Consider the following 22529-nt stretch of genomic DNA (forward strand, 5'->3'; position numbering starts at 1 on the left):
TATTATTTGATAACAATGTACCATAGTTAATGACCAACAATTTATCACGGAGTCTGGCACCAGGTGACAGGTACTATACCTGCTTGTCCAGGAACTCTCTGGCATCTTTCTCAATGTGTCCCTCATACAGGTTGGTGGTGAGGCTCATTAGACCCATCTTTGACAAGCCGAAGTCTGTGAGCTTGATGTGGCCCATGGAGGTGATCAGGAGACTACATACATAGAGAGGAAACAGGCAATCGAATAGGCGTTCATTAAATTTAAATTCTGGTACATGGCAACAAAATCTTTATTTAATAGAGCTCCTGGTGTATGTTTTATTTAATGTACCGCCTATGTGAGAAGGCTGAACTGTCTGAAAACCTTTGAAGTACTTCCAACTATGTTGAAATTAAAATAAACATTCGTCACTGGTATGATGTCCTTCACACCAAATGAGATTTAAACTATTGGTTTCGTCATTTAAATCTTTGAAATTTTACACACTGCACCTTTAAAGTAAAGGTAAGTTCATCGTTTACTCTCTTTTACCGCTGTGGTAGTCTCCATCAACTCCGTCTGTTGGGCAACACTTTTCTTTTGTTCATTTAAAAACACTATATTGTAAGTTCAAACACTTACTTGTCAGGCTTTAGGTCTCTATGGACAATTCCATAGTTGTGCAGGTACTCCAAAGCTAAAACTGTCTCAGCAAAGTACATCCTTGCTAGCTCCACAGGCAGAGCACCAATGTTCTTCAACAAAGTGGCACAGTCACCACCTACAAATACAGAAACAAGTCATTGCAAAAGTGAAAGTGGAAAAAGATCATTTCATTTCAGACAAATGGTCCTAAAGTCAGCAGCAGACAGTTTCTACATGCATGAGTAGCTCACTCACAACTACCCTTCATGCTTCAGTGTGTCTGCAAACATAAGAACGGCTGCAGCCAGAGCCACAACCCCATCCTGAGCTACCCAGAAAATTCAGCACAATTGGAAAAGAAGGAGTAGGACTGTAGCAGCAGCATGAATCTACTGGCCTTGTTTAGTTTTCATGGTGAAGAATCACTGTTATAAAGAAATGCAAGTTAATTATTATACTGCACCATGTAAGTTTAATTTTCCTGAATCTGTCAGATATGATTTGGGTGCAGGGGTAACAAGGAGCAGACAAGAACCATCATTTGCTACTCAGTTGTTTAGCTGGTGCTTTTACTGAGAATGAAGTCTGAGTAATTAGGACTGGGAAGGTTAGAGGACATAGAACCCAGACAACATTTAAAGTAAACAAACTGTGACCGGATTATTTCATGGATGCTTGAGCAGTGCCGTGTCAGAAAATAGGAGGCAGGGAGAGAAGGGTGGAACAAACCAGACAGAAACCTGAACTAACGCTTTCTCAGACTCCTCACACAAAAACAGGAATGTAAACAAGTGCAGGAAAAGGCTTGGTCCACTCTCAATGTGATAAAGTCATCAGATTTTGCCAGCTGAACCTAACCTGACTTCCTTACCCTCAACATATTCCATGACCATGCACAGGTGTCGCCGCGTTTCAAAGGAGCAGAACATGGAGACCACAAATGGGTTCTCTGCAAAGGTTAGGATGTCTCGCTCCACAAACGCCTGCTGGATCTGGTTCCTCAGGATCAGATTCTGCTTGTTTATCTTCTTCATGGCAAAACGCTGACGTGTCTCCCTGTGCCGCACCAAGTACACAGCACTGCAGAAATGAGAGTCAGAAGGGAAAAACTGATGGGACCATGGGTGATGGGAACAATGTGGCACGGGAAATCTAAAAATAGAAAACATATTCCACCTGCTTTTATTACAGCCTCAGCCTTAAAAACATCAGGCCCTGAGCTACTAACCATTGATCTTTTTTTAATCCTGTACTTAATTTTTTAAACCTACCACAGAAACAGCCTTTTTTCTATAAAACAGTAGTTTTCCAATTAACGAGATTTTTCCTGAGCTTTCAACTAAACGTCTAAAGTTTCATCACTGTAGGTAAATAAGTTTATTTATATAGCACCTGTCACAGATAAAATCACAAAGCGCTTCACAGTAAAATGCAAAGTAAAATCACAGTGCTTAAATAAAGGAAACACACATGCAGATAAACAAAAGAATCATGACACATAAAAACAGACAGCAATAAAACCCTAGTGTTTAAAAAGCAAAGTCTTCAGCTGCTTTTTAAAAGAGGTCACCTAAATTTAAGTTGCATAAGGGAGCTGGTAGAGCTTTCCATAATCTGGAGGCTCGGTCCCCTCTGGTTTTGAAATGGATCTGGGGAACCACAAGTAAGTGCTGGCCTGCCTATTTTGAAAGAACATGTGGGGGGTGAAATTTCAGCAGGTCAGATATATAAGAGGGAGCATGACCATGTGTGTGAATGTGTGAATGTTTGCATGTGTGGATTTACAGCCTATTGCTGAAGATCCTTCTTATTAAGACAAGTGAACAGGCTGTTGCAATATTATGCAGTGGAAATAAAAGCATGAATAATTATTTCCAGTTCAGGCTTTGATTTCAGAGTTCTTAATTTGGAGATGTTCCTTAACTGGAAAAAGCAGTTCCTTATTAACTGTTTGCAGTGATGCTCCAAAGACATGGCTGAGTTGAAAGTAAGTCCTAGATTCTGTAGGTTCACTGGATGGACAGGCCCAAGGTACCAAAGTGTTGTTTGGCACAAGGAATCTTCCTTTTTGGGGCAGTTATTAGTAATTCTGTCTTATCAGATAGTTACCATTAGTTTGCCACTGTTCAATACTTCAATACAAACAGGTTGATTAGGGATGTTAGAAGTTGTCAGGAGTTTATGGAACTCTATGTCATTAAATGAGCAGTACAGCTGGATGTTATCTGCATAAAAGTGATCAGAAACATTTTTGAACTGACGAATTAGTTGTCCTGGAGGGCATATATAGAGAAGGAACAGAATAGGTCCTAAAAACTGAACCCTGAGGGAGTATACAAGCCTGGGGTGCTGTTTCAGTGATAAAATGATTCATACTACAGAGGAGAAATTATACCAGTCAAAATTGGGTTGAAAGTTCTGGAAAAAGCTAAATGGATCTTGACTTAATATTATTTTTGTTTCAGACACTATGATCAATGAGGTTTCCATCCACTGCTTACCCATAAGCTCCATTACTGATCAATTTGATGGTCTGAAAATCTTCTTCAGTGGGCGGCTTGATGGCTCTGCCTTTTCCCTGGTGACACATCAGACATTTCAAAAAGTTTGACAGAAATCACTATGATGATTTTATATCTGTATGTGTATCTGTATGGTGATGTGTATACTGTATGTGAACACGCAAACAGAAATCTGTGTGACTCTGTGATCGTCACCTCAGCGGAGTCATCGGTCTCTGGCGTATGTGGGCCTTCACTATCATAGCTGTCAAGGCTCACAATCTCTGTGGAGAAACATGTTAGTTAACAAGCAAACCTGGTGTCAAAATGAAGAGAGACATTTTCATGCTAAAACAGCCGGCTTCCCACACTGCTGTGAGCAGATTAAAAAACATGAGCAGATGCTGAGACATCTTTAACAAAACACTATTCAAAGCTGCTGAAGGGCCAATGCACCACAGAAAGAAAAACATCAGAATCAAAACAGCCTCTTCCTATTAACTTTTCTTGTCTCCTTCAGCAGCGCTGGCAGCTAATTTTCAGGGTTCCTGCACTCTGATATGTGACACTTGCCCTAAATACACCCATAATACTACTGCTATGTTGAAGCAGGAAGAAGACTGAAATATAGCCGCAAGCGGCGATGATCGGCCCTCGCCTCGAGCGGACCGCCTCCCCCGGCGCGGCGCCCCCGCGAGCGAACCGCGTCCCCCACCGAACCGCTTCCACGAACGAACCGCCTCCCCAAGCGAACGGCCTCCCCGAACGAAACGCCTCCCCAAGCGCCCCCGCCCTCCGAATCGACCGTCCCCCAAAAACCGGCGGCCCCCCCAAAACCCCTCCCCCGAGGAGACCGCACCTCCCCAAGTAGACCACGTCATTCAGCGGACCCCCACGGAGGTCTGTGCCAAATTCGGTACAGTTCTGACAAAGTAAGTGCAAGAAAATAGGGGGCGCCATCCGCCCCCCCCCCACACCGCCCCAAGTAGACCATGTCCTCTCCTGGAGCCCCACGGAGGTCTGTGCCAAATTTGATACAGTTCTGACAAAGTAAGTGCAACTGCATAGGGGGCGCTATCCGCCCCCCCCACACCCCCCCAAGTAGACCACGTCCTTCACTGGACCCCCACGGAGGTCTGTGCCAAATCTGGTACCGTTCTGACAAAATCTGGACATTTTGCAAAATTCCCATAGGAAACGAATGGCGAGATCCGGTCATCGCCAAGGCAACCACATGCAAATTAGGGCATGGGTCCGATCGGCTTTTATGATCAGGACGCCCTAAAGGATGTGTGTGCCAAATCTGGTACAATTTTGACAAAGTAAATGCTTTGGTTTGAATGGCAATTTTCAAATCGTTATACAGGGGGCGCTATATGGCCTATTTGGATTTAGTTTAATCAGATGGGTCCAGGGCGGCAGGGACTACAATTTATCAATTGGTCCGATTCCAATCCGACAATGCGTGTGAGAGTTATTACAAGTTGAAGAAACGGCGGCGAGCCAAAAGCCTAGGCCAAATTGCCGCGCCCGCCAAAGGAAAACCGTAATACTTATTCAAAGAATTTGGATAACTTTTGCAGCCCCATGGGTCTAGGTGACGCTGGCCAAAAATGAGCTCGATCGGTCAAAAGCCCAAGGAGGAGTTCGAAAGAATACGAGGTGAGCAAAATCAACGAACTCAATGACCTCGAGATAAACCCCCAGCTGGTGGACTTCCTGTCGGTCACACGACCGGGACACAATAAGCTTTTTTGCCTGGTCTGACATGAAGAAGATGTGTGCCAGTTTTTGCGACTGTACGATGAAAAAAGTGTCACTTGACCTCCCATAGGCCCAATGTATCTCGACCTCTGTCGGGGGCGCCGCAGAGCCATTCTTTTGAGGTCGTTTATGAAACCCATAAAATATCAAATTGTGACGTGATTCTGAGGGGGGTGCAAATTTTGGTGAGTTTTCACACACGTTCAGGGGGTCAAATAAGGCTGTAAACGCTTCTTCATCCCTTGCCAATTGAGCGATTATAATAGTCCCTGCGCTGGGACCTCGGTCCTTGCTCGGGCCTAATGATAATTAACTTTTCAAAGCATTTACAAAGCTGCTCTGTAGGTAAGTTCATGTAAAATAAAAGCCATCAAGCTGAGAATCACATACTGTGTCAAGTTTCTGTTTGTGGCTGAAAACAACTGATTTTGTCAACTGTTTCTATGGGGAACCAAGAAAAGAAAGTGTGAACGTGGATGAGCAAGCAGCTATGTGGGTGTGCATTTGTGTGTGTGTACGACAATGTAGGTGCTGGTGCAAGTGCAAGATCAAGCTATCAAGTGGCACATTCTTCTTAGCAGAGATTAACTGAGAAAAACCAAACATGCCCATATTTCTCATGAATTCGTAAATGAAATCACAGAGGTTTACTGTGAACAGATACAGGCCATTTAATGCACCAACTAATGAACAACTGTTGACGGATTAGACTGGGAGAGAACAAGCAGATGTGAATTAGAACTGTGAGTCTGGGGACCGATCTGGGAGCCACAATGATTAATGAAAGACAGCAACGTCATTGCACCACCAGTTAGCAAATGATCCAGTCAGTCCAAATTCTACATCTCAATAAACATCATCGTCCTGATGAAGCTCTTCAGTAGCTGTTCAGCAGGGGCTTTTATAGTCTGACACCATGTTCCCTCTCCTGACTCAGACAGAAAGGAGACTGTTACACCTTTGTTGCCATTTTAAATGATTTCCTGGAAATTAGTACCATTAAAAACAAGCAGAATTAGCTATTACCATTTTCTGTTTCCAGTATACTCACAGACAAACAAACAGTTTTCACTAGATCATCTGGATGAACCTAAAATCAGGCACTAAGGGGTTCAAAGTGCCTTAAATGAGATGCATCACGGCCTTAATGACTGCCAAAATGGGTGGAAATCACTGTCCATCAGCAACGATCAACAAAATGTAGGTACAGGATGTAGTTCCCCCTAAAACTGTCATTCTTACAATTTATTACACAAACAGTGTGTATCTTACATAAAGACATAAAGTGGTCTTTGATGTTCTTACCTAAAACCTGAAAGCAAAGTGAACAAAGGTACTTTCCAAAATGTCTACTATACCTTTAAATATGTCTGTCTAGAAATACCTTTCTTTATTTCTTCCGTCCTCTTACCCTCCAGTGGGTCTCTGGTCAGCCCCAGCTGGCTTATGATGTACCGTGGGATGTCTGCCTTCATTAGTTGTCCCTCCTTGGCGTGATCCTCCGCTGCCTCCAGGAGATGATAAAACTCTTCTGGATTAAACTCCTGTCATCAGAGGAAAAGGAAGATGCTTCGTAAATGCCTTGTAAACCTAACCTGGCATAGCTGAATATGTGCCATCAGTCCAAAGAATTCAAACATGGTATCAAATGTACCTATAAAACGTATAACAGCAGAAGCTGAAGTCACAGGACGAACACAGCAGCACAGCATCGCTAATATGAGAGTTTTAACACCTTTAGACAGGTTTTATCTCGTATCACCTGCAGAAGTGAATAAAGTTATTCAGGTCTTGATGTGTGGGGATACAAAAGGACACCCTTGTCCCTTCCTCAGCAGTAGCTCCTGAATTTCAAACACTTTTTCAGAAGAGTTTGATTAAAGGTCACAAAGGTTTGAACTGATCTAAGGTCAGTATGATGTCATACTCCTGGATAAGCCTGATAACTGCATAACTCATGAGACTTGCATTAATGTTTCCATGATAGTTATAATAACATTATGACGCAGGCGTGTAGCAGATAACTGCAGTCAACTATCTACTACTTCATAACAACATATAATGTAAATAAAGAGGAAAATATGCTCCTGAATTAACAAAACCATGTTTCTGAAAAGCAGAGTCCATTTATACACCGCATTTATGGCTACAACTCATTAGCATTTTAATTGACAGCTAATCTGCTGATTATTTTCTCAAAAAATTAATTCATTATTTGTGAATAGTGGCGAAAAAAATGCTCATTCCAGTTTCACACAGCCCAAGACAGTCACTTCAAACTGTAGCAATAAATCCATAGATGTTCAATTTACTTAAAGCGTAGCTAAAATTTACATTAGAAGCAGGAATTTTTTACTGTTTTGCTCAACAATTAATTAAGTTTAATCCTTTTAACAATTTTTATTTTATGTTGATTGACAACCAATAATTTCAGCCCAAGTTGTATTTATGCCATTACCTAAACACTGATCAGCTTTCTGTTTTACAATTGTATGTATACAAAGTACAGTGGGTACGGAAAGTTTTGAGACCCCTTTAAATTTTTCACTCTTTGTGTCATTGCAGCCATTTGCCAAAATCAAAAAAGTTCATTTTATTTCTCATTAATGTACACTCAGCACCCCATCTTGACAGAAAAAAACAGAAATGTAGAAATTTTTGCAAATTTATTAAAAAAGAAAAACTGAAATATCACATGGTCATAAGTATTCAGACCCTGTGCTCAGTATTGAGTAGAAGCACCCTTTTGAGCTAGTGCAGCCATGAGTCTTCTTGGGAATGATGCAACAAGTTTTTCACACCTGGATTTGGGGATCCTCTGCCATTCTTCCTTGCAGATCCTCTCCAGTTCTGTCAGGGTGGATGGTGAACGTTGGTGGACAGCCATTTTCAGGTCTCTCCAGAGATGCTCAATTGGGTTTAGGTCAGGGCTCTGGCTGGGCCAGTCAAGAACGGTCACAGAGTTGTTCCGAAGCCACTCCTTTGTTATTTTAGCTGTGTGCTTAGGGTCATTGTCCTGTTGAAAGGTGAACCTTCGGCCCGGTCTGAGGTCCTGAGCACTCTGGAAGAGGTTTTCTTCCAGGATATGTCTGTACTTGGCTACATTCATCGTTCCTTCAATTGCAACCAGTCGTCCTGTCCCTGCAGCTGAAAAACACCCCCACAACATGATGCTCCCACCACCATGTTTCACTGTAGGGATTGTATTGGGCAGGTGATGAGCAGTACCTGGTTTTCTCCACACATACCGCTTAGAATTAATGCCAGAAAGTTCAATCTTGGTCTCATCAGACCAGAGAATCTTATTTCTCATAGTCTGGGAGTCCTTCATGTGTTTTTTGGCAAACTCTATGCAAGCTTTCATGTGTCTTGCACTGAGGAGAGGCTTCCGTCGGGCCACTCTGCCATAAAGCTCCGACAGGTGGAGGGCTGCAGTGATAGTTGACTTTGTGGAACTTTCTCCCATCTCCCTACTGCATCTCTGGAGCTCAGCCACAGTGATCTTTGGGTTCTTCTTTACCTCTCTCACCAAGGCTCTTCTCCCACGATTGCTCAGTTTGGCTGGACGGCCAGGTCTAGGAAGAGTTCTGGTCGTCCCAAACTTTTTCCATTTGAGGATTATGGAGGCCACTGAGCTCTTAGGAACCTTGAGTGCTGCAGAAATTCTTTTGTAACCTTGGCCAGATCTGTGCCTTGCCACAATTCTGTCTCTGAGCTCCTTGGGCAGTTCCTTCGACCTCATGATTCTCATTTGCTCTGACATGCACTGTGAGCTGTAAGGTCTTATATAGACAGGTGTGTGCCTTTCCTAATCAAGTCCAATCAGTTTAATTAAACACAGCTGGACTCCAATGAAGGAGCAGAACCATCTCAAGGAGGATCAGAAGAAATGGACAGCATGTGAGTTAAATATGAGTGTCACTGCAAAGGGTCTGAATACTTATGACCATGTGATATTTCAGTTTTTCTTTTTTAATAAATTTGCAAAAATTTCTACATTTCTGTTTTTTTCTGTCAAGATGGGGTGCTGAGTGTATATTAATGAGAAATAAAATCAACTTTTTTGATTTTGGCAAATGGCTGCAATGACACGAGTGAAAAATTTAAAGGGGTCTGAATACTTTCCGTACCCACTGTAAATGTTGTTGAATGTGCAAAAGTATAATTTGCCTGAAACCACAAAAGTTCAAAGAAAAGAAAGAAAACATTCTCAGCCTCCAAAAAACAACAAAACCTTTCCTGACAGTGGGGTCAAAGTCGTGAAAATCATTTAATTCAATTTCAATTCAATTCAGTTTTATGTGTATAGCGCCAAATCACAATACAATCATCTCAAGGCACTTTACAAAAACTAAAGACCCAACAAATCCTTTATGAGAAGCACTTGGTGACAGTGGAGAGGAAAAACTCCCTTTAACGGAAGAAAAAACCTCCAGCAGAACCGGGCTCAGTTTGGGCCTCGACCGGTTGGGGTTAGACACTATAGTAAAATACTGATTATTTCTTTCTGTACTGCAGAAACATGATTACATAACTAACTACATGACTGTATCAAGTAGTGTCAAAAGCCTAGGTTTTAATCCCAACATTACTATTTACTTCAGTCTGCTGCAAAGTTATGACCAACACCACAAAGAGGTTGTCAAACAAACATGATCAGTGTTAATACACCTCCCAACTTTAAATTGCTTTCTTGAAAACATCCCTTTCCCAGTGAAACAGCTTTGTCCTGTGGGATTCCGTTTCATTCCTGTCGGTGAAATAACATTTTGATTAGAAAGCAGAGCCTTGGGCAGCCAGACTCATTTCCTTCTTCCCCTGCTCTCTCATATCTGCTCCCCTAGACCAGCTGAAGAGAAAGAGTACGGAAAGGGGGAATTAACCTGCTCCTGTGATAGCTTGCTCTGCTCAAGGTTAATATTCGTGCAGCTAACAGTCAGACTGTGTGACATTTTCACCAAATCCGACATCATAACTGACTTGAATACTAAATGAACTCTGTGGCCATGGACAACACTTTATCGTTGTGTATGTCTTTTCCTCTCCAGCCTGAGGATCTAAAGTCCCATCTACATCCTTCCTGACCCTATCGACCTTTTCTGGCGGTTGCCTTGGAAACAGAAAGATGAAGTACGGATGTTGGAGGAGGGACCACGCCAATTACGAATATAGGACGCTATCAATCAGTGAGCTCACATCCAGGTACAACTGAGCCTCCTGTGCATACAGAGGAGGTTGTTCCTGCTGTGCTGAGGTATGTTCGTTATGTACCAACATGCCAAGGACACATCTTTGTATCCCAGCTGATTTATTCTGTTGTTGAGTAAACCGATGAGGAGCGGAGGTGGAAAGAATAGTTTACAGTTTTAAGCTAAGGTGGAAAAACACCCTGCAGCCATGAAAACATTCACTGCTGAATGTCTGATGTATTGAATGACAGCTCAAACAGAAATATGACCTATACATAATACACATCATGAGCCACATTTCATGTATGAAGAACACTGAAGGTAAAACTACAGTTACTACAAGCAAATGTGCATTCTGAACCATTTGTGAATAAAGAATATGAAACAGAAATGAGGTAAAGATGCAGTCATCACACAGACAACAGTGTTATCAGGTAGTTATTTCTAACCATTTTAGATTCAAGTTGCTCCCATCTTCTCAGACACAATGGATCTTTTACAAATTAACCCCAAGTGTTCCTGCTCATAACAAAATGTTATGCTTGTTGGCAGCCTTAAAAATAGACAACAACCAATAATGGTCAAAGTGGAAGGAACAGAGGCTGTGCTATCTTGACACCATACTGGCTCCTAGATATCCCCTTTATCAAAGCCTTTTACTTCACATGCTGAGTAGTACTTCTCATGAAGTATAAGTACACTACACTAGTGGAATCGGTTTAAACAGCAGGACAAAGTACCCAAGATAGAGATACCTGTTCTATGTATGTGTACATTATACTGAACCATAGGCATCAATAGCTGCCCTGTTACTCAATACTCAATATTAGTGGGATATGATAAAAGTGGTAACATTATCAATTTCAGTTTCACTTTTATTGATTTATTTATTCTTTTCTGCAGCCATAGGGATAAAAGTATAGGCCACATGGGACAAACAGGTATCGGCACTGGGTATCTATTTATATTGCTGATGTGGAGTCGGGGGCTTGATTTATATACTGTATATACGGAGGTTATATGGAGGACTTCAATTTTGAGTGCATGTTGTTTTTCCATACATGACGTCCCAGTGGTCCCAAGTCTTTATTTTCAATATTAACAATGACAAGTGAAAAAAAGGAATGTAAAATATTAATCAAGTCTTAAATTTGGTGTCTCTTTTAGAATTAACAGCTTCAAACCTGTGTTTGCAAACCTGTGTTTCATCACTTCAGGTTAAATGCAGAGTAGATGTCTCAGCACTTCTGTTCATTCTTGAAAGGTATTTCAGTGTGAAGGGGTCAACTCTCCATTTCTGCGTCCTTCCTTCAGCTCACATTAGATGAAGGACGAAGGCGGTTTGTAAATAAATGTTGAGCCAAAGACCAAATTTTAAAAAGTGATCGATTTGAGGAACATTCAACAAAAAGAAGATTTGTGTTGATTTGTGACTGTGCAAACCTCACATTTTTTTCATCACTTGATTTAAGAAATGCTCACTTCATGAATCTGTTTTATGGTGTGTTGAATATCTCTGTTCGAGCATGGATTCTGGACTTGTTTAAGCAAAGCACAGGCCAGACTATTAAATAGGGGCGTTAAACTTACCAAACACTCCAGGAGTCTGGCGGGACGAGAAATGATGATGAAGAGTTTTTTGACCAGCTCAATGACGAAGTTGAGCTCTAAGCTCTCTGAACGCTCATAAGCCTGATGGAGAAAGAGGCAGATTTGTGTTGGTGAGATGCATAAACTTATGCAGGAGACATCTCTGTGCACTGCTCTTCTCTGCTCAACTCACATTATGCAGCAGCTTCTCCAGGTTCTCCTGCAGTTCACAAAAGTAGACACTTGTGATGAGGCCCTCGCGTGATTTGGTCAGGCAGTCTCTGGACATCTCCGCTACCTGATGGTGGATGAAGCTGAGAACCCCGTCAGCCAGTGGCAGAACACTCTCTGGGGAGTAGATCTGGATGAACTCTGCCAGCCTCTCCTCCATCTGAGCTGTGGCCTGATTAAAAACATGAAAGCAGTTAATAGTCCATTATTGCTTTGCTGTCAGGCTGGTGTTGAGAGGATACTACAAAAACCAATCACACACCTTAAGAACCTGCGCTCAGCTAATTCAAAAGGTGTTTTAAATAAGTCTGAACTTCGTAATGGGCAACCCAAACCCACACCTGTTATTTTGTATGGAGTGACATTTGAAGAAGTTTTCATCAGGATACACAACTGTCCTGTTTCTTAACATTAACATGTGCTAGATGTCCAAGGAAGCAGAGATTTGATCCTATGCCAGCGATCACACATCAACCACTTCTGTTTGTCACTACGGGCTTCGACTAAAATAGTGTGCCATTATGTGCTTGAGGTATTCTTTAAACTTTGTACAACAATGATCACACTCAGAGGTTGCTAAACGTCACATTAGACATAAAATATATGTGTGGAGAAACAATTTCCATGTAAATAGTCTTTTGTGAATAACGTGAAGCCGTCTAAAAGATGCTGACATCACCTACAGCAAAAATCACTTTAGTGTAATGTTTTTAAGGACATGACATAATCAGAATTTAGGTTCCTTTTCTAAAGGCTCCTTTCTACCTTTTCTAAAGGAATTTATTTCAAGCTTAGTGAGAATGAAGAATAGTGTGATAAACAGTCTATCAGTGGCAGCTCTCTGACTAAAAGTTGTCTTTGTGTTGCAGGGCAGAGGGGAATCGTAAGTCGTGTTCAGACACAGACTCACAGGTTCAGAGATAACAGCTCAGCACAGCAGATGTGTGCAAGAGGAAGTACACTTTCTCTTCTGCTAAAAGGCAAAGACTAACATAAAAAACATAGAACCAAGCATTTAGTCTGCCTGATATTTGTTGACATATCTGAGTCCTATGTTCATATAGTACGTAAAACCCATAATTCACTCTCTTCCAAACAGTCACCATGGTGCCATAGCATCAGGGTGTATCCAGGAAAGTTATCTCATTCATTACCTGTACCTCCAAGGGCTTTTCATACTAGTTGTTAGATGTGTTCTCCTAAGTACTGAGATATCATAAGTGATGATACCTGGACCCACTGGATGTTTTGGGTCTAACTACAGGAAAAAACTGTTCTGTGGGTGATCAGCTGCTGATGATATGGTGATTGTGGCTTTTGTCTGAAGCTTCATCCTTCAGGACATTAATTTGCCAGCTTTGTATTCCAGGTGCTGATCTAGGAACTAAACATCTCCAGATTGTGTGCTGCAGGCTAACAGTGTCATACAGGCAGTCACATCCCTCAGACTGATCCAAAATGCTGCAGACCCAGCTTTTATGGACTGTCTAAAACTAAGTGTGAAGTATTTGAAGTTTGTTGCTTAGTTGTTATTGACTAACCACTAACCACATTGATGTATCATCAGCTGCTCACTATAAATATCTGATTGTTACACATGATGAGCAATAACATACAGTAACTCCCCCTGGATCAGTGTTTTAAATTTACATTTGAAATGAATTGTGTACTTAGGGAGATGCCATTATGCATGTTGTTTGAGCACAAATTTGATGGGTGTGTGGTTGCACAGTTTACACTGTATTTGTTTGTGTGAGGCTGACCTTGGGGAAGCGCTCCTTGTAGACATGATTCATCATCACTATTTCATTGTCATAACAGGATGGAGAGCGCCCTGGGCTGAGGAGAGACGAACACAGCAAACAGGAGTGTAATAAACACCACTGACTGAGAAAACCAAAGATGACAAAACTGAGCAAGACTGAAAGTGAGAGGAGGCAGTCGGGAGACGTGGAGATAAGATTCTCTATTTTTCACTTGAATGAAGAAATAATAGTAAATAAAGGAAATAATATAAATAAAGTTATTATTATTATTATTATAATTCATCTCTCGCTGTCTGTACATTATGCTAATCAACCAATCAGAAATTCAGTACATTTGTTTTTGTTTTTGCCAATGATTCTGACATCTTTCTGCATGTCATGTCACGCTACTCCACCACAAGTATCAGACAGATGCCTGAAATAAGTAAAAAAAACATTAGGAGTGATACATGGAGATACATGCCATTCTGCACACACAGATATGAGGGCAAGGCAAAACTGACATATATCAAAAGAAAAAGAGAAAAGAAAATATCTCTATAATTCACATCTACAGCAACTTACCTGACTCTGAATTAGACATTGATAAAAGAAAACCATACTAAGAAAAAAATGTCTTGTGGACAAAGACATTCCAGCTTCACAGGAATGTTTCATATGAATAGATATAACAAGGCATGTCAAGGTATATAATTTTTCTGTAAACTGAAGCCATGAGGTAGGATGTAATCTAGGTCAGACTGCTGAGAAGCCTAATATGAAAACTGAATACTGATAAGTATTTAGGGCATGTTGCATCCAGAGGGAAAGCTATACTAGGTATGCTTGGAGGGAGTGAACACAAGAGACTTCTGTTAATAGAGACACTGCAGCCCTGTGGAAAAGGCTTGAAGCTTTAGAGGCTGATACTAATGTAAGAACAATAATGGAAAATCTAACTCTGCTGGACTATCTAACCATCAGTATAAGGTATAATAACAGTTTAGCATTAAAGCTGTGTTAAAGTGGTAATTTATTCTAGATTTTTCTTCTTGTCAACAAATCTTGTAAAAAGACTGATATCAACCCATTAATCAAAAAAGTATTTTCTCTACATTGTCCCAAGCCAGTAACTGAAAACACACATCCTTAAAACGATATGCATATATATTGTATGTACAAATTCCTAAAACATTTCTATTTTCAGCTGCAGGTGAATACACTCTCTGTTTTGTAAAGCAGCAGCAGGTTGGTGAATAAGGAACTGAGACAAAATGAACCATCTATCCATTGTTGGCTGGAGCCAATCCCAGCTGGGTGAGAGGTGGGGGACACCCTGGACAGATCAGAAATCTACAGGGCTGATACACAGAGACAGACCAACACTCACATTCACACCTAACTGACTCAAACATGTCTTTGGACTGTGGGAGGAAGCTGGAGTACCTGGAGAAAAACCTACACAGACCGTTCCAGGGACCCCATCCTCAAACAGGATTCAAACCCAGAACCTTCTTCCTGTGAGGTGACAGTGCTAACTACCTCCATAAGGCACTGATGCTTTTTTAAATCATGTTTCTACAGCAGTGGAGGAATAACCTACATTAGGCAATGGTTATTAGGATCAGTTCAATGTTATTTAGATCATTTCATGGGATATGTTGAGGAAGAATGTGATTTTAACGTATCTTTTAATGAAAAAAGCTAATAATCTCAACCTTTCCTTTCATCAAAGAGCTGCAGAGAATGAAACATGCAACACTGCTGAGACACACAGAAGATGAATTATACAAAACAAGTGACAAAAAGGTTTACGCTGTAAATAAATGATTGAGGACCCTCCACATCTCCACATGACGGTGTTGAGCTTTTCCCACAGACTCATTGTGAGGCCCCTTTCATAACTTAAATGGATGCAAAATGGTCTTTGGCGTCTTTTGTGTATTTTTCTTCACAAAATAATCTCCACGAATCAACTAATTACAAAAATGGGTTTGAGCAATAATGGCAACTCCTTAAATAATAAATAATTGTGTGTCAGTGCCACAGCCAGAAAACAACCTGATGGTTTAAAAGATGAATATTTTGTACGTGTGTGTATGTGAAAAAAAGAAAATCACTTCACAGCATTAGATTTAATTAGCAGCAAAGTCTGCATGTATTAAATCAAGCCTGGTGGGGCTGAAGGTGGGTCTTCATTTGCTGAAACTGTCTTGTGCCCATGCTCTCACCTGAGGCTTCGAGAGCGAGGGCGGACATGTGGTGAGCGTCGGCCCCCATCATCGTCCGTGATGCTCTCTGTACTGCCGAAGTGCTTGGACAGGAAGTGCAACTCGTCCATGGTTGGCTGGAAGGGCAGCTGGTGCAGACGCTCCTGGGACGAGCTGGATGACTGGAGACAGACATGAAAAAGAGACAAGGTTAAGTGCGAAGTGCTCTTTGCTAGATCTTTTTAAAACTGTCTGCAGCAGCTTCCACATCAATACTAGGGATGAAGAAGAAGACATCAAAAACAACAAATAGAAAGGACACCTTGATCGATGTTGTGACGAGAAGAAAAGAGGAGAGGAGAGAAGAGAAGAAGAGAGAGCACAAGGTGTACTATAATAATGTGTGTTGTATGAGTGGGTGGAACTGAAACAAAAAAGGGACAAAGTTGAAAAAGAAAGAAAAGGAGAGAGGTGGCGAAACAAGAAAAATATCCAGGAGGAGTAAGTGTAGGAGGACAAAAACAGAAAAATGTAGACTGAAAAAAATTGAGTAAAAAAACTGAAGGGAATGAAAGAGTCACCAGTGAAAGTTGACTGCTGCCTTAAGTGTTTGGTGCCTCAGGGGGTTAATGGCAGAGCTATTCTGCCTTAAACAAAAGGCAGCACAGAAGAGAGAAAAAACTGCCTGAATCAATGGGAGGTTTAATGAGCACATCTCCCAATGGGACACCACAGTTGGCTTTGGCCACATAACAATTTCTGCTATAAAAATCCATTAGAAACTCAATTCAGGTCTTACTGTGTGCACTTACAAGCTTCAGAATGGCACTGAAATGATGCTGCTGTGACAGCAGCAGGTCTAGTCAAGAAAATCAATTAAGAAGCTCCATGGAGACAGAGCGAGCTCAGAAAATGCCATTGGATGTTACCAGAAATAAATAAATGTTCCATATTGGTTTGACGGTTTTCATACAATCACAGGTTGAGACTGTCTTCATTGCATCTTTAATCCCACTGAAGATACAAGGAAGGACAGATTAGAAAAGAGATTTTTAAAAATGAGACTGAAGCTTTGTTTAAAGTCCAGTTTCTGTGACACAGCTGGATCTTTATGCCTTGGAGTTGCATATTTAAAAAATACAGTAAAAATGGTTCACAGTTATGATTGTCATTGCTATTATTTTTTTTTATTAACATTTCTTCACATATTAAAAAACCAGAATATGAAACTATTCCCTGCATGTTTTTGCCTTATGATAAATACTCCACAAAGTATTAAAACCTATTTTATACTTTACCAGAGGTTGTTGATGGACATTGCTGCTCAAACTGTGTGAGCACATGACACGTTTCTACTGTTTTATTTAGAATCATTCATCAATTATTTACATCTGCATTTATGTTTGGAAACTCATTACTTACTATTCAAGGATATGATGTGAATATCTCATAATTTTCATTATGGGGCTTCATTTTTTTGGCATATTTTAAATTATGAAAGTATGAAATAGATTATCTCCTGTCAAAATATAGTTTTTTTGTTTGATCCAAAGAGATTTTCAGTTTCTGAATATGTTGATTCTTGATACAAACAAAAAAGGAAATGGCAATAAAGAAAAACACTTTTTTGAAGAATAAACAAATTTTATTATGTCCCCTTTGTTTATCATACTTGCAGTAACTGATTTTAATGAGATGGTAAACTGATATGAATGAATTTGAAACTTAAATAAAAAAATAAAACAGCTGAGTTGCATTGTCCTGGTATAAATGTTAAAGCATCAGCTGCAATGTTCAACCAGATTTGCAACAACGAGAAATTGGAATTTACGTATACTGTCATTCTGTAGTTTTCTTCACGATAAAGTGTCAGCCTTTAAACTTTATTCACCTTTTACGTCTTAACTCCACTCACAACAGTTTACAATCGAACTCTTCCTGCATAAATGTAGAGAAGAGTGATGCAGGTGGAGAAGGGCACAGGGAAACTGAGAAAACATCAACAACCTGCAGCAGTAAACAGAGATCAATCAGTCACCTACACCATGTGTCTGTACTGCACTGTATGAGCTGCTGTGACGAGGCGCATGAGAGACAGTCAATGAAAGAAATGATGTGTGAAAAGCGGCCAAGGTGCAGAGGAAATGATTGTGTTCAGGAAGCACTGAGGTGTACAGGGAGTGGATTTTAAGTCAACACCTTGCCTCCACCTTAGCGTCATACGCATTAAGGTCCATTTCTCAAATGGACTATTTAGCAAATGGGCCTTAGCAGTGCTCATTTCTCTGAGTAGTCTCTTATGCTCCAAACATATTTCTGTTGGACAAAAGTGAACATTGTTGTCTGCTTCAAAACACGTTTCACTCCCACCTACACTCGCTGTGTTTTGTCTCTGTCGCCCTTTGTTATTATCCATCTCTGATTCTCTGGGGATAAAGTGATGGACAGAGTGATACCTACTGGAACTATGTGTGACTGTGAGGCAGAAAGGCAGATTGGTTGCATTTCATTTCATCCCTGCGCTACTTGTCTCAGGAAGGCCAAGTCATCATCACAGATAAATCAGGTTGATGATATCTTAGCAACTGAAGTGTTATTTTTAGTTTTGGTTTACATGTGATGCATGTTCTTCATTACTAAAGGTTTTAAAATAATCGACTCACAGCACAAAGTGTGTGTGTGTGATTGTGTATGCATGGCATTTAGCTGTTAGTGCAGCATGTAATCATTTCAAAGCGAAACAAAAGCAGAACGTGCAACTTCAGAGCATGAATTTATAAGCAGCATGGCACCCGCTGATTTTATGCATGGAAATAAATGCAAATAAATTCTCTGAGCGAACTATATATTCATGCAAAACCACTTCATCATTTTAGCAAAGGAAGGCAAAATAAAAACACAGTTTTGTGTGTTGATTTCATGACTTACTAAATGCATCGAAATAAGCAAGAAAAGAACGTGCAGATCTCACAATACTGCCTTCCTAGTGTCTTTAAACTGGAAGTGAGACAAAACTTGACTTTTCCTTCATCATGATACAGAGAAGGGAAAAATAAAGAAACTGAATAAACATAATCAGAACCTGAAGGCTCACATTTTAATTCAGGGGACTCCTGAAGGGAGTCTGAAGTTAAACTGTAGTGTGTAGTTTGATAGTCACAAGTTTTGTATTACAAGGACACACTTAGCAAGCTCCATCCTACATTTGAGAGAGGACAGTGATAGCACACAGTAGATGCAGGAAAGTGGCAAATGCCGTAGTCACATCTGTGCATAGACAGTCATCCCCTTAAAGGAGAACTTAAAGAAAACACACCTATTCTGATGCAGGCTCTATAAAATGTTACTTTGTCCAAAGCGATTCACATTTTTCCACATGCACATGTATCAGGAACAATTTGGGCCTCAGTGTCTTGCTCAAGGACACAAGTACTGAGCCATCAATCTTGCAAACCCAATAATGACCAGCCCACTGTTCCACCTGAACTACAGCCATCTGCACATGTTGATGCTATAGATGCTTCTTGGGTTTAAATGGTAAAAGAATTATTTTCCGCATTTACCACTTTACACTTTGCCCCTCATGCAGCCATTTACAAACACACAGTTGCCAATGCAAAACAATGCAAAGCACTGGCCTAACAATCAGGACTCGCTATAGAACAAGAGTTACGACTGTAACTGCGGTTCTATGAATCCCGGATGACCGCCAGAGGCGGTGCTTGAAGCACTGGATGATCATCCTTGCACATGCGTAGGCCGAGTATTAATAAAAACAAAGTCACCTGTGACCTTCCGGTGACGCCCCGGTGACCTGGTGAATCTATAAGATCACGTGACACCGGAGGCTCAGTCCCTTGCTCTTCTTGCGAAAACACGAGGATTCTGAGGGACCGAGTGCTCTGGTGGTCATCAGGGATTCATAGAACCGCAGTTACAGTCGCCAGAGGCGGTGCTTGAAGCACTGGATGACTTATACCAACATGGTCACGAGGAATCCTTAGACCTTAGAATCGCAGCCATCTCACTAGAATGAAGAAGGATGCTGTCGCAGGATCCCTTCTAATGGCTGGGGTGTAACCACATTCACCCTATAGAATTTGGCAAAGGTGTCCGTCGACGTCCAGGATGCCGCCTCGCATATGATATCCAGAGGTACTCCATTCATTGCAGCCCACGCGGTTGTAAGGCTCCTAGTAGAATGGCACCTCACTCCAGGTGGTGGTAGCTTACTCTGTGAGGCATAAGCCTGGGTTATGACATTAACCACCCAGTGTGCAAGGCGTTGCTTTGAGAGTGCCTGACCTTTGTGAGGGCCTGAGAAGCACACAAACAGTCCATAAGATTTCCGAACAGCTGCCGTTGTGCTAATATATTTCTCTAGCGCACGGACAGGGCACAGTGGTTCAGACGGGGTCCCTGTGTCAAAACGAGCAAGCTGCAGTGGACGAATGTGGCCAACTGATGAAGCCACCTTAGGAATAAATGATGCATGCCAGAGTGTGACTCCTGAACCATCAGTCAGTCTTCATCGACAGCCACTTAAGGTCTACGTCTGCCAAGGGCTCAAATGGGGGTCCCGCAGAGTATTAAGCACCAATGAAAGATCCCATGTCGGTGCTATGGGGCGCCTAGGTGGGTGCAGTCGTCGGGCACCTTGCAAGAATAAGGAGATGTGCTTGCTACGGCCAGTGGTACCACCATCCACTTCATCATGCCAACAGGAAATTGCAGCGACATATACTTTCAGAGTAGATGGAGAACGTCCCTGATTAAGGATGTATGAGACCGGGCAGCGTACAGGATCCAGTCTCTTGCCATGACACCATCTATCAAAAAATTTCCACTTGTTGGTATACAACAGACGAGTGGACAGTGCTCGTGCATTACTTATCGTATGACCTACTTCCCCAAGGTACTCTGAAAAGGAAGTGCCGGGCCCTGCAGTGGCCAAACCCAGAGCTGGAGGCGATCGGGGTTGGGATGTAGTACCCGGTCCCCCAGATGGGATAGGAGATCTCTCCTGAAGGGGAGGCGTTTCGGCAAGCCGCAGCAGAGTCTGCGCAGCAGTGGAAACCAGGTCCTCCCTGGCCAGAAGGGGGCCACCAAGATCAGTCTGTGTCCTTTCTGAAGGACTCCCAGGAGTGTTGGGAATATTAGTGACAGTGGTGGGAAGGCATAAATGAGAACCTTGGGCCAGTCATGCGCTAGTGCGTCCTGGCCCAGTGGGCTGCTGCTGTCTGTCAGGGAAAACCAGAGAGGGCAGTGTGCCGTCTCTTTTGAGGCAAAAATGTCCACCTCTGCTCTGCCATGAACTTCCCAAATGTACTCCACCACTTCTGGGTGGAGTTTCCATTCCCCTGGTAGCGGTGTCTGACGGGACAGGAAATCCGCTACCTGATTCTGTGCCCCTGGAATATGAACTGCTCTCAGACTGAGAAAATGAGAAGCTGCCCAAGTTAGCAGCTCTCGAGTCCATAGCATCAGCTTCATCGATCTGGTCCCTCCGAGGTGGTTGATATGATAGACCACAGTGGTGCTGTCGGACCGCACCAAGATATGCCTGCCTTGCAGATCTAGGAGGAAGTGCTGTAGGGCCAACCGCACAGCGATCAATTCCAGTACATTGATGTGTTCTCTTTTTTGCTGTGGGGACCACGTACCTTGTGCTATTCGCCCCTGCCATGTTGCTCCCCAGCCCGTGGGAGATGCATCTGTATATACAAGCTCCCTCCGAGGAGGAAGAGCACCTAGGGGAACCCCTTTTATAATGTATGTTATGTCTCTCCACTGCGACAGGGATGTGAGACACTGAGACGACACTCGCAGCATTCTGCATCTGTGCGCTTGTCTTGTGGGGTCTAGGTGCAGGCCGTTCAGCCACCGTTGCAAGGGGCGCAGCGAAAGCAGCCCGAGAGGCACTACGCTGGCAGCAGCAGTCAGTCTGCCCAGGAGGCGAAGATAGTGGATGAAAGGCAACATCCTGCCATGTTGGAATGCAGGGAGCATTTCCAGAATATTGCTGACATGTTGCGGTGAGGGGCAAGCGCCATAGTGACAGTGTTCAGAGTGATTCCGATAAAGGTCGCTTCCTGAGAGGGAATCAGGTTGCTCTTGTCGAGGTTCACCTGTAGGCCTAAACGGCCTATATGTTCTAGCACTGTGTGTGTGTCCCGAAGGGCCTGATCGCGGGTCGGTGCACAAATCAGCCAGTCGTCCAGGTAAGGGAGAATTTTTAAGCCTTGTGCCTGCAGGGGAGACAGGGCCGCTGCCACACACCTGGTGAAAACCCTGGGGGACAGAGACAGTCTGAACAGAAGAACCCTGAATTGGAAGTGTCTCCCCTGAAAGGCAAAACGGAGGAACTGCCATTGACGAGGTGCAATTGGCACATAAAAGTAGGCATCCTTCAGGTCGATGGTTAGTGAACCAATCGCCTGGGGAAATTGCCTGCAGCACCTCCTTGGTGCTCAACATGTGGAAAGGAATAACCTTTAAAAACAGATTCAGACCTCTCAGGTCTAAAATTGGGAGTAGATCGCCTGTCTTCTTTGGTACAAGAAAATATATTGAATAAAAGCCCCCTGGATCTGTCAGGGGGTCCACAGGCACTATAGCACCCTTGGCCAGCAGGGTAGAGATTTCTCGACTCAGTGCCCAAGCCTTTGCCAGATC

The 22529-nt window shown here is 42.3% G+C and overlaps 1 protein-coding gene across 1 annotated transcript in view; it reads right to left on the reverse strand.

Annotated features, from left to right (window-relative positions):
• Positions 1-22529, reverse strand: part of LOC113128612 (microtubule-associated serine/threonine-protein kinase 1-like) — a 69823-nt gene that overhangs the window by 17798 nt on the left and 29496 nt on the right. The window contains 10 exon segments of the mRNA XM_026304069.1: positions 80-212; positions 622-760; positions 1496-1704; positions 3126-3202; positions 3342-3409; positions 6274-6433; positions 11669-11770; positions 11862-12071; positions 13663-13738; positions 15876-16036. Coding sequence (XP_026159854.1) covers positions 80-212; positions 622-760; positions 1496-1704; positions 3126-3202; positions 3342-3409; positions 6274-6433; positions 11669-11770; positions 11862-12071; positions 13663-13738; positions 15876-16036 — 1335 coding nt within the window.

The sequence above is a fragment of the Mastacembelus armatus genome, chromosome 1 (assembly GCF_900324485.2).
Source record: "Mastacembelus armatus chromosome 1, fMasArm1.2, whole genome shotgun sequence".
NCBI lineage: Eukaryota > Metazoa > Chordata > Actinopteri > Synbranchiformes > Mastacembelidae > Mastacembelus > Mastacembelus armatus.